The sequence below is a fragment of the Aythya ferina genome (genome assembly GCF_964211825.1).
Source record: "Aythya ferina genome assembly, chromosome: 21".
NCBI lineage: Eukaryota > Metazoa > Chordata > Aves > Anseriformes > Anatidae > Aythya > Aythya ferina.
In genome coordinates, this window is record NC_140319.1 from 3325969 (window position 1) to 3341587 (window position 15619).

The window sequence follows — 15619 nt, forward strand, 5'->3', positions numbered from 1 at the left end:
CCCCTCTCCACCACGTGACCCCCGCGGCGGCGGCTGGTTGGGTGGGGGAATAGGGAGAGAAAGGGAGGGGAGCGAAGTGAAGCCGCGGCGCCATGTTGGGTAAGGGAAAGCGCCGGGCAGCACGTGACCGCCGGCCCCGCTTAAAGCGCCGCGGGATGGGGCCGCAGCGCCCGGCCCCGCCGCCAGGTGAGCGGGGCCCTGGGGACGGGGGGGTGTGCGGCTCGTTCCGCCCCTATAGGGGCCGTGCTGCCCTTTATAGGGGGTGTCCCAGCGGGCTCAGCAGCTTCAGGGCTGTCCCCACGCACGGCTCGGTGCCTCGGAGCCCTGCGGCTTTGCGCGCGTGGGGCCCCCGCAGGCGCTGCCCCGGGGGGTGCGGAGCTCTGGGGGGGGTCAGCTCCGGGCTGTGGGGTGGGAAACGTCCTGAGGGGAGGTAAAGGGGTGCCACGGGGATGGGGTAAACACGGTGAGCATCGCCGTGCTGCGCCGCGGATCCCTGCCCCGAGCCCAGCCGGTGGCAGAGGGGTCACTGGGGAGCGCTGCCCCCCCAGCTGCTGGTGTTTCCCCCCGTTTTATGTATGCTACGACTGCCTTTGCTGCTTACTGAGATGTTTTTTTCTCTTTAGGACAGCTGTGAGTTTCTCCCATCAGGTCCCTGATGCGCGTGAGGCTAAGGAAGCTGTTACCAAGGCTGCTTGTAGATAACGCTTTAAGCGTTTCTATTGTCTTTGTGGTTCTAGACTGCTGCCGAGATAAGGAGATTTCCTCCAGAGAAAGCCTCTCTGCGTAGAGGCGTTACTGAGCAAACCTTCCTGCATGCTGGGTGTTATATTGCAAGGTCTTTGATTTATCTGAGGGGTTGTAGCATGTTCCTCTGAAATGTGTCCACACGCAGTTCTGACCCGCTAGCTTGATCACCGCCGTGTGCTTTGAGATAATTCCCCAGATTAGTGCCACGTGGATGCCAGGCATGTTTATTTTGAAAGAGCTTGTGGGCAGGCTGTTAACAGTGTGCCAGAGGTTGCTTTTGGAGTTGTCAGTAGCTGCTGGTTTTACTGTGACCCGCTGCGTTGGTACACGAGAGATTTGAGACTCCAGGTTTCTCTTGGCCCCAGGAACCCTGCACTCCTTTCTCTGATCTCCTGCCAGCGGGAGAGGTCCCCAGGTGGTAAAAGTAGACTTTCTCCCAAAGGGTTTTTGCTTGGTTGCCAGCTTAGTGTAAACAGGAGAAGAAGAGTTCAGAGTCTGCTTGGATGACCCAGACCCTCAGAGTTCCTGTAAGGACAAAATGTGCATTAGATTGTGCAACAATTTCCTCCAAAATAGCCTCCGATGTCACTGGGAAACAGCAGGCTGTCATTACATAACAAGTCTAAGCTTTGACTTGGATAAGCAAACAACGCGGATCCAAACTTTATGGCAGCTCTTATCTAATTAGCTGTAATCACTACCTCATTTTCAAGGCATCGGGTGAAACACTTCTGGGAGCAAATATCAAGCAGTTATGGCCCAGGGAGCTAAATGGAGTTGGGCATCCTAGACCCACTTGTACTTGCAGTGCTGTTTTCCTTTCTGTAAAGCTAAACAAGTACAGCTGATCGTTTTACAAGGCAGAGAAGAAAGCAATGGCCTCTGCTGACCTTGTTTCCAAGCAGCCACAATCAGTGAGGAAAGGAACGTGAGCACGGTACCTCGTGAAGGAAATAGCTGAGTGTGTGCGGTGACAAATGCCTGTGGAAAAGATGTGTCTAGTGGAGAATGACTAAAGCTCAGAAATGCAACAGGCTGCCCATAAAGACAAAACAAAAGATAGAATTTGTCAGGATGCCCTGTTCCAGACTGGATTCTTCTTTTTTTTTCCTGACGGAGGAATAGTTTGTGCATTCTTGTCTACCTGCCACATGAGCACTTGCCCTTATTGTAAAGAAACCCTGCCTTTTGGGAGCAAACAGATGGGAATTTGTGAAGATGGATACAGTCCAAGGGGCAGCTGAAAAAGTCCGCTGGCATGTCCAGCCCAAGACCACAAGATCAAAGATGACCTCAACTGATGCACGTGGGCATCGTGGCTTGTTAAGGTGTAGCCAGGGCAAAAGTGATGTTGACCTGACTGTTCTGAGAACCAAATCTGACCCAGCAGGCACAAAAGAGGTGCATCAGGGTGGCACGAAGCTAACTGCTCTGTTTATTTCCTTCCAGCATGCTCTAAATTGATTGTTTTCATTTTGCGTTTTCAGCACAACCCCCACTGCAGCTTACAGAGAGGGCTAGCAAAAGAAGCCGATTGATGATTAACGATGGTCTTGGCATAACCTTCCTTTTACCTGCTGCCATCTACTGCCCACCCCAGCGCTAACTCCTAGCAGAGATCTATCCTGCCTTATACACACCGTGCTCCTTGTGTTCCCCTCCTCCAGAGAGCTCACCATGGTCAATGAGACCCAGCATACCTGCAGTGCCAGCTCCAGCTCCAAGTCGGATGGCGGCAGCAGCAGCGGGAGCGAGAGCTCCAAGGACAGCTCGCGCTGCTCCACCCCCGTGCTCGATGCCGAGCGTCATGAGCGACTGCGGGAGAAGATGCGCCGGCGGCAGGACTCTGGAGACAGGTGGTTCTCCTTGGAGTTCTTCCCTCCACGCACAGCCAATGCTGCGGTCAATCTCATCTCCAGGTGAGGGCTGCGGGGTGGGAGAGGGGACAGATGAAGTGTCTTTGGTGGAGGGCTGGGAAAAAGCTAATGAGGCAGGCTCTGCCCCGTGCTCTGTCTCCCCTTTCAGGTGACGAAGCAGGTAATGGGGCTGTGCTTTCCTGCTGAGGAGGGTAATGGACACCAGGTAACTTATCTTCCTTGGAGGCCCTGAAGAGTTAAGTGTCGTAGTGGGGTTATTGAGGGTGCCAGACTGTTCTCCCTCTCACAAGCTCTGAAGATGGAACAAGGCCACTGTCTCAAACAAAGTACTAGGGCACAACAGAGCAGACAAGTACCTATTTAAAACAGAAAATACTATTTTATGGACAGTGTGTGCAAGTCTCTGGAAAGATTGCTTTCAGAATCATCCAGCTGCTGTGGTTTGTGCCTCTGTATTACTAAGGACTACAGTTTTAGTCTGAGAGTGGTGTCCCCATCTACGTGCTAAATGAATGGTGATAGTTTCCACCAGCACTAAAGGTTCTCCTGGAGCCTAAGCCCCAGGAGCCACCATGTACTCAACCTGGAGGAGAAGTTTTGTAATTCTTTCTGTTACTGCTGTGTGCCATTGCCAGGTCTACTTTAAACAGAAGCTCGTGTTCTGGCCTGGAGCAGGAGAGCAACAAGGTAGGGGGGCAACAAGCTAGGGGTGCCTTTGTCTTTTCCATTAGGCACGCTTGGGAACACAGAGATCTGGTCCATCTTTCCATATTTGTGGCCTGTATGAGTTACAGCTGGGAACAGAAGGTTCTGGCATAGCCTTCCATCTCAAAAGGAATGTTTATCAGATCTATCAGTTTAACAGAGCATGCTGAGAGGAAATTTATTCTACAGAGACAACTCAGCTTGTTTCTTCAAGAGTTTCTAAGCCCTTCCTCATACAGTGTTAAATGATGACTATCCTTAGCAAGTGGCCAATGTGAATAAACTCTTGGCTCAACACTTTTCTTTGTCTCTCCTACTGCTGTCATCCAAGCTTTCTCTGCTTGTTGATGGCATTCCAGCAGTGAGCAAGATATCCCTGGCATAAAGAAGGGAGTCTGCTTACCTGGTAAGGTAATACACCTCTAAAATCCACAGGTTTGACCGCATGGGAGCAGGTGGTCCGCTCTTCATTGATGTGACATGGCATCCTGCAGGGGACCCAGGATCTGACAAGGAAACGTCTTCCATGATTATTGCCAACACTGCAGTCAACTATTGCGGCCTGGAGACCATCCTGCACATGACATGCTGCAACCAGACCAAGGATGACATCACAGGGCATCTGCAGAAGGCCAAGCGGCTGGGGTTGAAGAACATCATGGCATTGCGTGGAGGTGAATCCTTTTGTTCTAGAGCACTTAAAATGCATAGTGCTGAGGTTGTGTTGCTGCTGCATTCAACTTCTGGGTAAAATGAAGAAATAACAGCTGGAGGAACTGGATTTATTTTCTTTCCAGATCCTGCTGGTGAGGAATGGGAGGAAGAAGTAGATGGATTCAACTATGCTGTGGACTTGGTTAAGCACATTCGCAATGAATTTGATGATTATTTTGACATCTGTGTGGCAGGTATGTATCTTCCATTGCAGTGTGAGGTAGGGCCTGAGATGGGGATATCAGCCCAGCAGTCCTTCTCTGGACCTGGACTGTAAATTACAGCACAGTCACATTGGTTACTTTCTAATTTCTACTGCGTTGTCTTGACCATCAGGGTTTGGCTTTTTTTTTCTTCCTCTCTTCCAAAGGCTACCCAAAGGGTCATCCTGAAGCAGAGAGCTATGAGGCAGACCTGAAGCACCTCAAGGAGAAAGTTCTTGCTGGGGCAGACTTCATCATTACACAGCTTTTTTTCCGCTCAGAAACCTTTATCAAGTTCATGAAGGACTGTCAAGCCATTGGCATCACCTGCCCCATTATTCCTGGCATCTTCCCCATACAGGTTAAATCTAATAATTCTGGCTTGGGGAGGCAATAAGAATGTTAGGTGTTTTGGGGTCAGGGCCTAAGAGAGGTCTGTAAATACCCTTCAAAACTTTCTGGGAAGTGAGGGTTCTAAATGTGATAGATCTGTAGGTGGTTTGCCAAATTAAAGTCGTAGGCATAAGCTTAAAAGGTTTTCTGTGTCCATATAGCAAAGAGAGATAAAAAGGACAACAGTCTACTATTCTTGAGTTGTTAGTTATCATCAGCATGCTGGGTTCAGGCACTGAGCAGAGAAATGTGAAGAAATAACCTCAACAATAACCTCAGCTGACATAACCAGGCTGTGTTACCATCTCAGGGATGAGGCCCTGGGAGCACAAAATCCAGAAGCCCCCAATTCGAAGTCTCCTGCTACACAATTGAGATGAAATACCTTTGTTACTGGGACATCAGAAAAGGGTCTGGAAAGACTGAAATCCTCTGTATCCTCATCCAGGGTTACCACTCCCTGCGCCAGCTGGTGAAGCTCTCCAAGCTGGAAGTGCCTCAAGAAATCAAAGATGTGATCGAACCCATCAAGGATAACGATGCGGCTATCCGGAACTATGGGGTAGAGCTGGCAGTGTCCATGTGCCGGGAGCTGCTGGACAGTGGCATGGTGCACGGGCTCCATTTTTACACCCTCAATCGGGAAGTGGCTACTACTGAAGTCCTTAAGCGCCTTGGCCTTTGGAAGGAGGATCCCAGGTGAGACGAGTATGCTCGTTTCTTTTAGTTCATCTTACACATTCCATCTGCTGAAGGCACAAGCGGTGGATGGGTTGGCATCTCTTTTCTGCTGTCTTTAAGTATCTTTCTGCATTTGGAAATTCACCCTTCCTGCAGGTCTCTGCAAAAGCTGGGAGAATAGAGCAGGCAGCTGACAGAAGAATTTTGATCAAGTGGCTTTAAAGTAGCCTGTTCTGGAACTTTAAAATCTAAACTTTTAGGGCTACCACTTGGAAGAAGTATTCTTTTTGAAGACTCCCAATACTCCTCCTGAAGGCTAGGTGCTTTGTAAGCTTCCACTGTGGATTTCTAGGCTGCTCTACAGCTGAGATAGGGAATGGGTTCTCTGAGTCCACAGGCAAGAGGAAGCAAAAGAAAAGGGTTAACTTTTCTTGTTAAAAATAGCTCCATACAGTGCTTTTCCCTTACCTCATCCCATCTCAGGTGTTAGTTCTGCGTTTAACAGACACCTACCCAGCATCTGTGAGGGAACTGAGTGGGAAAAGATTTTGCATAAAGCAAGAAGAGGTTTGTTCTACTTTTTGACAAATAGTATTCTTCTCATCCCCTGTTCTTTGCTCTCTCCATGGGCCGATTCTCCAGGACAGTCAGCAGATCTTCAGCTTCCATTTTTTCTGTGCAGGCGGCCTCTGCCCTGGGCAGTCAGTGCTCACCCCAAGAGAAGAGTTGAAGATGTTCGGCCAATCTTCTGGGCCTCCAGGCCAAAGAGCTACATCTATCGAACTCAAGAATGGGATGATTTCCCTAACGGCCGATGGTAAGCTGTTAGCCTGTAATGGCAGGGAGGAAGAGGTGTGGTACTGAACAGTTGGTCCTTGTAGTTGGTGTCCTAGGCATGCTTTGGGCCTGGCAGATGAGATGTTTTCTTAACAAAGCAGCCCCCAGTTGCTTGGATTTGAATGAGGTGAAGAGAATGGCATCAAGACGTTGAGGCTTCTGGTCTGTAGGTGGCTGCTTCTCTTCCTGGGTGGCTGTGTTCCCGCATCACCACATCGGTGCATCTTCCTAAGTGGCCTCTTAATCTTTCATCTGTTCTGCTTACAGGGGTAATTCCTCCTCTCCAGCCTTTGGGGAGCTGAAGGACTATTATCTCTTCTACCTGAAGAGCAAATCTCCCCGGGAGGAGCTTCTGAAGATGTGGGGAGAAGAACTGACTTGTGAGGAAAGTGTTTTTGAGGTTTTCACGTGTTACATCAGTGGAGAGCCCAACAAGAATGGACACAAGGTGAGTGATGACCCAGCACCAGCGTGGCACAGACAACAGAATGTACTTCCTCTTGCTCCTGGTATCACCTTCTTCTTCTAAACAAGAATTGGCACTTTTCTATCTAAAAGGACTTGCTGAGAAGGGGGCTAAAGTTCATACCTTTACCACAGGCAATCCAGGAGCCAGAGCTAGGGCTCAACATAAAAGGGCACAGTAGGACAAGACAGACAGGTCTGCACTGACTATGGAAATCATTCTTAAAGTTGAGAATACCCTGCCCCTTGAAACAAACACGGGGATTCTGTCCTCAGGCAGAAGTGTTCAAGACCACTAGGGCACTTCTGAATTCCTTCAGTGCCCAGCTGGTAAACAAAAAGGATTGTTGCACATATTGAGCCATCCTCTCTCCTCACGGTAGGTTACGTGTATGCCTTGGAATGATGACCCTCTGGCTACTGAAACCAACCTTCTGAAGGAGCAGCTGGAGAAGGTGAACAGACGAGGAATCCTGACCATCAACTCCCAGCCAAACATCAACGGAAAACCATCCACAGATCCCATCGTAGGCTGGGGGCCTAGCGGAGGTTATGTCTTCCAAAAGGTACTGCACTATTCTGGGCTAGGTTTGGTTTCAGTTTCCTAGGGAGGTCCTAGGCTTTCACCCAGACAATACCTCTGCTGGTTCCTTATCCCAATGTCTTCAACAGGGTATTTATTTAACTTTTCCATCTGTCCTTCTCTAAGGCAGAGTTTTCCACCAATTGCCCCTACCACAGCACTAGTGCTGTGCTGTTCAGACAGCTGCTAGGTTACTTCTCTGGCCTGCAGGTAGTCTTATCTCCCTTGTCTGCCTCCTACTGTCATGCATTTTCGGGCCCTACAGCCTTGCCACTAATGGCTGTGATAGGAATCTCCTGTGTCAAGGTAAATGCCAGGCAAGTGGCCCATAGTAGGAAACAAAGCAGCTCTGTTCAAAAGGGATTCAAATTGCTGAAACCATGAAATGAGCAGATGGTAAATGCAGTTATGTTTCCAAAAAAAAATTCCCCTGAGGTGAGGGGAAATCCATCATCTCACACAATAGCCAGGAAATGGGGGGAGGGGAAGCAGTTGTTGAGAGCAGCCAAGCACAGAACAGCAGTAGATAGGGCAACTACAGAATTAGATTGGATAAACTCACAGGGAGGACTGGACAAAAGATGAGACAGGACAAAGGAGAGGGTGTGTTGGAGAGCCCAGCTGAGACCCCAGACTTCTGCTCCTGCTAGACTGGGTTGCCTTGGCCAGACACTGCTGTTCATGGGGGACCACACAGAACAGAAGTCCAGCTCAGGCCTCTTCCAAGCGCTCTGGCACAGGCTGCTTTCCAGGCCCAGCAGTTACTGTTACAGTGCCTAAAGCATATCCCAGCCTGTCTGCTCACACAGGTGCAGAACAAGAAGCTTGTAGCTTTCCTGAACTGGCTGCTCTTGGGCTGTTACCTCTGTTCTCCTTTTTTTATTTTTCCTCCTAACTCTTACTAATTTGGTTTGCCCTTTGCTCAAGTCTCCTTTGTAGTGCATGTTTCTGAAATGGGTGTGCTAATGGGCAGCTTAAGCTGCCTTGTTTCTAAGTAGCGCAGTCTACAACCATTCTTTTGGTTGCCTCTATGTCCCAGCTCTGGCCTGAGTTAAGGCTCTTACTCTTTCCTCTTCCACATCCCCACAGGCCTACCTAGAGTTCTTCACCTCCAATGAGATCGTCACGGCACTGCTCAAAGTTCTGAAGAAATATGAGTCGCGGGTCAACTACCACATTGTCAATGTCAAGGTAGGCTGCAGTTACAGGATACTTTCACCACCCTGGGAGAGAGGCAAATAGCTAAGATACAGACATCCCCAGGAACAAAGTGCAACATGAAGGGTGGGGGGAAGTGAAACAAGTCAGCTGTGACCCGCAGCAGCCATCTGATCTCTTAACAAGGACAGGATAAATGTACTTGCTGACTCACTCAATCCCTCCTCCAGAAGCTGCTTCAAAGGCTTTCTTTTCTTTGCAGGGCCAGAATATCACCAATGCTCCTGATCTACAACCCAATGCTGTCACCTGGGGTATCTTCCCAGGCAGAGAGATCATCCAGCCCACTGTAGTGGATCCTGTGAGCTTCCTCTCCTGGAAGGTGAGTCCTTCCTGCTGCTGGATATGTTGTTGTGATACCCTGGAAATTCAGAGTGTCTGGCTTATTTTCAGTCCATAACACTTACTGCAATTGAGGACTGTTGTGACATTAGCTTGACGTGGTCTAGATATCATTCCTCCTGCTCCTTTGGGGCATGTGGAGCTTTGCTCCAGTGAGAACTTTTCACAGAAACTGTACTGAGGGGCTGGGGAGGACATTGTTGCTGTACTAGTCCCCAGAGCTCTGAGCAGTAGCTCTCCCTCCCCTCTTACACGCACAGGGGCAGTATTGAGCCATTTTACTGCAAGCGTGCCTCATTTCAGCTCTGAACAGTTATGCTTGGGGCACCTCCCACTGACAGGAAAGCAGGATGCTCCTTGCTCAGCTCTCGCCCTTTTTACTGAGAAGAAACCAGCCCCAGGTTGGTTTCTTCACACATTGCCGGGCATGTGTGATGCAGTTTTTCCCAAGTGAGGTAGAATAAAATGTGCATGACACCCCTACAAACATCTCTCTTTCCTTGGCAGGATGAGGCCTTTGCTCTGTGGATTGAGCAGTGGGCCAAGCTCTACGAAGAGGAGTCACCCTCTCGCATGATCATCCAGTATATCCATGACAATTATTACTTGGTCAACCTGGTGGACAATGACTTCCCACTTGAGAACTGCCTCTGGCAGGTTGTGGATGATACTTTCGAGCTCTTGAACTCTCCAACTCAGCAGTGAAAATCGTAATACCTACCTTATTTCTTCCATCCATTCACTGACTGCAGGGAGCCAAAAAGCTGCTCCTGTTAGGATGGTGGACCATGCACTCCTAAACCCAGTGAGCACCTCTGCTCAGAGCCAGGCAAGCTTGCAGATATATGCCCACACTACATGCTCTTCTATCCCCAACACAAATATTCCTTGACCTCCTCTCACTGAACAGCAACCAGAACCCTCTGAACTTCTGAGGTGAGGATCCAGCCTGAGCTTGAAGGCTAGTTCTGCAGGATGGAAAGGTGCTAATCACAGCTATGTTGATTATAGCATAGGAGAACTCCGGTGCACCAATGTGGCAAAACTTAGTGGGTTTCTGGTTAACATTCTCATCCCAGATACACTGCCTTGGGGGCAGAAACACTCCCGTCAGCAGTGCCTATGCAAGGAAAATATTTCAGTGGTTACCAGCCCTTCAAAGAAGCCCAAGCTGCTTTTATATTACACTCCGAAGATGTACTGCATCATAACTGACAATATCTCTTTTGTGCTCACTCCAGAAGATGGTTCAAGTTTTCCCACTTTTCTACTTGCCTCTACTACAGTTCCTGTTTTTTAATAGGAGTATATGAATTTCACTTCTGGATGAGACCAAATAGGAATCACATTATTTCAAGTATAATAAACTACATGAATACAACTGTCTCTTGCACTAGACTAGATTCTTGTAAGCAGTCCAAAGAATAATGTTGTTTGCAAACTAATCACACTAGTACAACAAGGGAAAGTTTTAAGAGAATTGGACCTGGGCCTATTCTGCTTCCATTTTCAACATGCCCTACACAAAGTACAGACAAAGCTCTGGTAGAGCAAAGAAAACTTAAATCTTAAAATTCAGCGAACGCAACCAGCTGTAGCCTCTGGCTCAGTTCTGCAAGGCCACAGGAGCTGTAGTCCTCCAGTACCAGTATGGAAAAACAACCTAATCTTCCTTGACCTAATGACGCTAGTAGCCTTAGGCCTCACAACATTGAAATGAGAGGCTGTGGGGGCTACACCGTGTCCTTAACAATCCTGCAAAGCTACCACAGGCTAGGAAAAACAAGACCCTGGGGCAGTTCCCAGTGGGATTTCAAGATCCCTGTCAAGCTGCAAGCATCTCTTTCAAACAAGCAAGGAAGAAAAGCCTTTTCCAAATTCTTTAGACCCTCTCATTACAGCTGTCTGAGACTGGGCTCATATATCCAGGGTAATTACAGGGCATCAATCACAGGAGCAAGTAATGGGAAGGTTGGGGGGTCAGACACGCCTGTCTTGCCTCAGCAAAGCTTTTGGTGCTCAGCTGTTCCCAGCAGGTTTCTTCATCCCTAGCCCATTCAGCACAGAAAGGAACCAGCAGGAAGCAGTCAAGAGGTTGGCCACCCACTGAAAGCCTTAATGAAGAGCTGATAGACTTGGGGAGGGGGTGGGGGCCATGGGGGAATTCCCCCACCTAGGGGAAGAGCCAAATCTAAAAATAAAGGCCTACGGTTCACACTGACAAAGGACAGGCCAAACTTTGCAAATGCTACATCCTGTAGAATCCAAAGGCACACTCCTGCTCACCTCTTTAAGACCGATGTGCTTGTTTGTTCCCATGCACAACACTAAGCTTTCATCTAGCAAAGAAAAAAAAAAAAAGGAGCTCCTATAAGGTGTTTTTGGACCTTTAATCAGAACTCCAACAAAATCAGGGTTTAGAAGAGAAGGAGATGTAATCTCACAACAAAAGGGAGTAAGTTTAAGGTTGTGGCTGTAGGGAAGTACAGTATCAGTCCTTTAAAGAGGACCTTTCACTAGGTACCATTGGTTGTCCTTTGGCTATCACACTTCTTGCCTGCAGCACTGTTTTTATGTGAGTAGAGCATTTGCTGCTTTCTTGATCGCAACAGCCCAGCTCTTTGTTGTGACAGCCAGCTGTATCCTCCGCTCCTGAAATGAGCAGCTGCAGACAGGCCCCCACCGTTCAGCAGTGTCCTTTGTCCTTGAGCTGGAATGCTGTTAGCTGGCGCCACCTTCCAAAGGCCTTAAATAGAGTGGACAAATTAAATGCTGAAGTTACCCATGAGCGAATCCAGCCACCCTCACAGCACCCATGAACACAGCTCTTCCTCTAGCAATGGCCATACCAAACACCTCACCATTCAAGGAGAGCCTCCCCCTGAACCCCTTGTGTTATTGTAGCCAACAAGGCAAGTGGAGAGTACAAATCAATGGGACAATGCCCTCCGTTTCAGTACTTGCTCATTTTGTTAAAGGAAGACTTAATCCTGCATGGATCTTCTGGAAGCAGAGGAGGGAACTGGCTATTTCAGATCTTGGGCTTTGCCTGCTCACCCAAATTTATAGCTATTTGCCTGACCCTGGGTGCAAGTCACCACAGCCCTCCTGCAACAACATGGAGCCTGTTCCTTCCCTAAGTGGACTCTTGAGAAGCAGGGGATTAGTGGATTAACATCTGATAACACTGGGGAAGGGGCACATGTCAGGGAAATTGACTGCTGGCACAAAGCTGTGACTAACAACCAAAGATGAACCCATATAAAGCTGGAAGCTATTTCCCTTTGTTAAGGACAAGCCCCATCTCTTGATGTATTCAACTTCTCCTTACAAAAGCGCTTTGTCTAAGGGGAGAGATACAGGGAACACCAGTTGTCCCTTTGGGGCGCTTGTTGGTCAGTCACAGAGCCCGTCACCTTCCACATTTTGGTTCCTTGGTAAAGGCGCAAACCCAGCCACAGACTAAGAGGAAGCTGTTTCCCACAGAACAAAATGTCATGAGTGTCTAGGATTTGGTTCACATTCCTGAAGCATATGGCTAGTTTGTGGTTAATTTTCTTTCTGACATGACACTTTACATGAGCAAGAGAAGAAGCACGTGGGCCCAGACAACATCCCTACATTCTGTTTCACCTTCCAGGCAGGAATGAGTAATAGCCCTCTTCAGCGAGGGCTGCACAACTGCATTTGGTGTCCTGAGCTAAACTTTTTAACCCTTGAGACAGTGCAACTGTTAGGTGCCTTGTGTCAAAGGAGTATGTCAGAATAGAAGCAGTCTTAAGTGCTTACCTGGGACAGTAAGCTCCTGGCTTCTACCTCCAAAAAGCTCTGCACCACACAGCTTTGTAAGTATCGTCGTCTCCATGCCCTCCAGGCCTTTTCTATCAGCCGCTGCTGGTCCTGCCAGGAAGAAAGGCACTACACAGATTAGATGGACTCTGGAAGCCAAACCACCTCACTTCCATCTAGTTCCACCTTGCTTCCAGTTGCTTTCCCAGTGCCCTCTTGAATGACTTTGCATTGCTAACAAACAACAAGCAATGCTGGCTGCTAACAAAGCTCTTGCTGCATTACTGTCTACTGCAAATATTGTGGCTAATTAAGTTACAGTACCCTGGGGCAAGGCTGGTGCCCTTTTAAGAGACACCATGCAGCTCCTCAGTTAATGTGCTACACATGTCACATCACCTTGTCCCACGGACAGGTCGGAGCACATCATCTCACAGAGGTAGTAACCAGGAAGCCAGACAGACCATGGGTCTGTTCCACAGGACTGGGGCCTGTGCAGAAAGGGAAGACCACACGACATCCCTCAGCAGGCTGCAGACTCCAGAGGGATGCTCGGGAACACAGACTGCAGTACTTGCTATGGACTTTTTGCACAGGCTGCAGACAGTCTGAACAGATCATCCTGTCTCAGCTTCCTGTCCGTAAGATGGAGCAAAGCACAACTAAATAGCTGGGTATACCAGTTTACCAGATTTCTCTTTAAAAGCCTGCATGGCAAAAACAGCCACAGAAACAAAAAGGGATTTCTCACGCACACCACATGTTAAATGCCCAGGTCTCACCTCCTGGCACAAAGTGAGGCTACAAGCAAAGCAGGCTTGCCCAGTAACATCCATCATTGCCACCCTCAGCAGTACCAGATACTCACCAACACTTGTGCCAGCGTCACCACCCTGCTGGCTTCTTTCCATTGATGCCACCCCCTTGCCAGACAGTGCAGCCTCCTGCCACGCTGGCACCGGCGCAGCATCACTGTGCGATGCCACCACCTCAGATACTTCCTCCTATAGGCAAGGAGAGTAAAACGAGCTTTATCAGCCCAACAGGGTTCAAAGGGGAGTCTTTGTCTGGTGGCAGCACAAAGACAAAGCTCAGAGCCCTCCACTCTGCTTACCCAAGCCACTTCTCATCCCACTCCTCAGAGTCCACCTCTGCTTTGCTCTCCTGGATCCTGGCATGTGCAGGAGCAGGTCCTACCAAGCCATGTCTTTCTAGCAGCTGAGGGAGCTGCAGCCTTTCAGCTCTCCTTTGGTTTCTGTAGATCACCAGCCAACGGCGAACAGCACTGGGAAAAACCCCAAAGGAGGAAGCGAGTGCTGAAGCCTTTTCTCTGCATCCTCTCCTTTCTAGCAAAGAAAAGAAGAATCACACAGGAGTTAACACTAGAGACAGAGGGAGAGATCAGAGCTGATCACGAGCCATCAGTCCTTTGGCCACTAAAACCAGAAGCAATTCACAGTCAATATTTGAATGCCCTGAGCACCTACTTCACAGAGAAATCCCAGTCATTTGGCTGGCAAACACTGCTCCCCTTCCTCCACACTCACCCTCCCCATATGGTCCCATGAAAGGAAGAGAAAAGGAAGCATCTTCTTACTTAGGGACCAAGACAGAGACATCTTCCTGCTCTTCCTAGCACCTATCAGGGTACTGCATTGCCGTGAGCACTGGGAAAAGGCAGCTGTTTTTGTCCAGTAGTTGCAGGCCTGAAACAGAATTAACACAGCTGTAGCCAAGACTAAACACTTGCACGTACAGCACAGACACACAAACTAGCTTTAGAGGTACATTTATGTTCACAACCCTGTAGGTAGTTTAATGTGCTAGACCCCAGGCTAGAAACTGTACAGATGAGATCCCAGCAGGACTGACTCAGCCCTTCCAAATCAATCCAGCTCCTTGTGGTTTACTGGCTGTGAACCCTTTGAAATTGTATGCACCTCTGACAGCTCTGCCTGCTCTGCAGGGGCAGTGATTATCCTATCTCATCTTTGAGCAGAGAGGAAGGAGTGCACTTGTCTCTCTGGTCAAAGTGTCCCTGCTCCTTAATGCTGTGATCCAGATGGTGGCTGCAATCAGTACCAGATTATGAAGTTGTGTGCACAGTCTGTGAAGAATTTCAAGGCAGAGACTAAGCAGTTGCCACAGTCACAACAAGTCCAAACAGGTTTTCTGATGAGCCCTGTCCATGCATCTCAGTGCCTAACAACCCCTCCGTAGTCTTCAGAAGAGAAGAGGGAGTTCTTAATCGTCTCAGTGGGCCCTTCCTCTCTTACCTGTTTCACAGCAGCCACAGACCCTAGGCGGAAGGCTTGCCGTCCCCTCGAGGCCACTCGCCAACGGTGACAGGCTTTAGCCTGAGCACATCCCTGCCACTCGTGGTCTCTCTCCTCTCTCAGCACCTGCTGTTTAGCTGTCAAGAATTTCACCCTCCACTCAGCAAAGCTTGCTACTAGGAGATGGTGCTCTCGGGCTCTTCGGAAAAAAGAGAGGGCTTCCTGCTGCCTCAGTCTATAGGCAGTGACCTGGACCCAAATGATTAGGCACCTGAAAAATAATACAAACACAGAAAAGTGGCAGATACCCAAAGTCACATTTCTGATACAGCAGTGAACAGATTATGGACCAAATTCCACCTTCTTGACCCACTGTGTAGTATCACATACATGTGACTAAAGCAAACAAAAGAGCATTCAACAAGAAAACAGGCTGTTCCCTGTTACTCCACCTGTTATCAACATTTACGTATCTTTCTTTGTGTTATGTACCTTCCAGTGCCTTGTCCTTGGGAGCTATGAGCCCAGATTCCTTGGCTACAATTACTTTCTGCTAAAAAAATTCCCCTCCTTTTACTTCAGTTTCCCAGAGCTGGTACTTCCAACTCCTTGAAGCCCAGGAGTATGACTGCTTCTTTCTGGCCATTTTAGCATTTCTGCTCTTCAAACACCCCTGCAAACTGAATGCAGTATTATAGCATTTTACCTTTGCTGACATAAACACTTTCCCCAGGCTGCCCTGCCACTACAGCTAGTGGATTCCTCAAAAAAAATTTAGTCTGATCTTTC

General features: G+C 48.7%; 2 protein-coding genes across 10 annotated transcripts in view; one reads left to right on the forward strand and one right to left on the reverse strand.

The window, feature by feature from the left end:
- The first annotated feature begins 93 nt into the window (after positions 1–93).
- Positions 94–10146, forward strand: MTHFR (methylenetetrahydrofolate reductase). Of its 5 annotated transcripts, none has more exons than XM_084495251.1 (12): positions 94–186; positions 2235–2666; positions 3765–4003; positions 4127–4237; positions 4414–4607; positions 5088–5338; positions 6003–6137; positions 6425–6605; positions 7006–7188; positions 8295–8396; positions 8626–8745; positions 9273–10146. In XM_084495251.1, exons 2-12 carry the CDS (start codon positions 2425–2427, stop codon positions 9468–9470), a joined length of 1956 nt encoding a protein of 651 aa, XP_084351377.1. In that variant the 5' UTR covers positions 94–186; positions 2235–2424; the 3' UTR covers positions 9471–10146. The 5 variants fall into 5 exon arrangements, with proteins under 5 accessions (XP_084351377.1, XP_084351378.1, XP_084351376.1 ...); XM_084495252.1 differs by having other exon boundaries at positions 104–186; positions 2415–2666; XM_084495250.1 differs by lacking the exon at positions 94–186 and adding an exon at positions 553–2148.
- The window catches only part of LOC311422327 (uncharacterized protein C1orf167 homolog), a 19644-nt gene continuing 13883 nt past the window's right edge, over positions 9859–15619 (reverse strand). For all 5 annotated transcript variants that reach the window (XM_084495246.1, XM_084495248.1, XM_084495247.1 and 2 more), the window contains 6 exons: positions 14831–15101; positions 14152–14260; positions 13669–13900; positions 13423–13558; positions 12555–12665; positions 9859–11511 (listed from right to left, as the gene is read on the reverse strand). In XM_084495246.1, coding sequence (XP_084351372.1) covers positions 11452–11511; positions 12555–12665; positions 13423–13558; positions 13669–13900; positions 14152–14260; positions 14831–15101 — 919 coding nt within the window. In that variant the 3' untranslated portion in view covers positions 9859–11451. The remainder of the gene's footprint in view (positions 11512–12554; positions 12666–13422; positions 13559–13668; positions 13901–14151; positions 14261–14830; positions 15102–15619) is intronic.

Excerpts from the sequence above, each read along its gene's own strand:
- MTHFR (XM_084495251.1), top strand. The coding sequence starts at position 2,425 with ATGGTCAATGAGACCCAGCATACCTGCAGTGCCAGCTCCAGCTCCAAG. Across the intron at positions 4,004-4,126 it reads CATCATGGCATTGCGTGGAG|ATCCTGCTGGTGAGGAATGG; the intron begins GTGAATCCTTTT and ends TTTTCTTTCCAG. Across the intron at positions 5,339-6,002 it reads CTTTGGAAGGAGGATCCCAG|GCGGCCTCTGCCCTGGGCAG; the intron begins GTGAGACGAGTA and ends TTTTCTGTGCAG.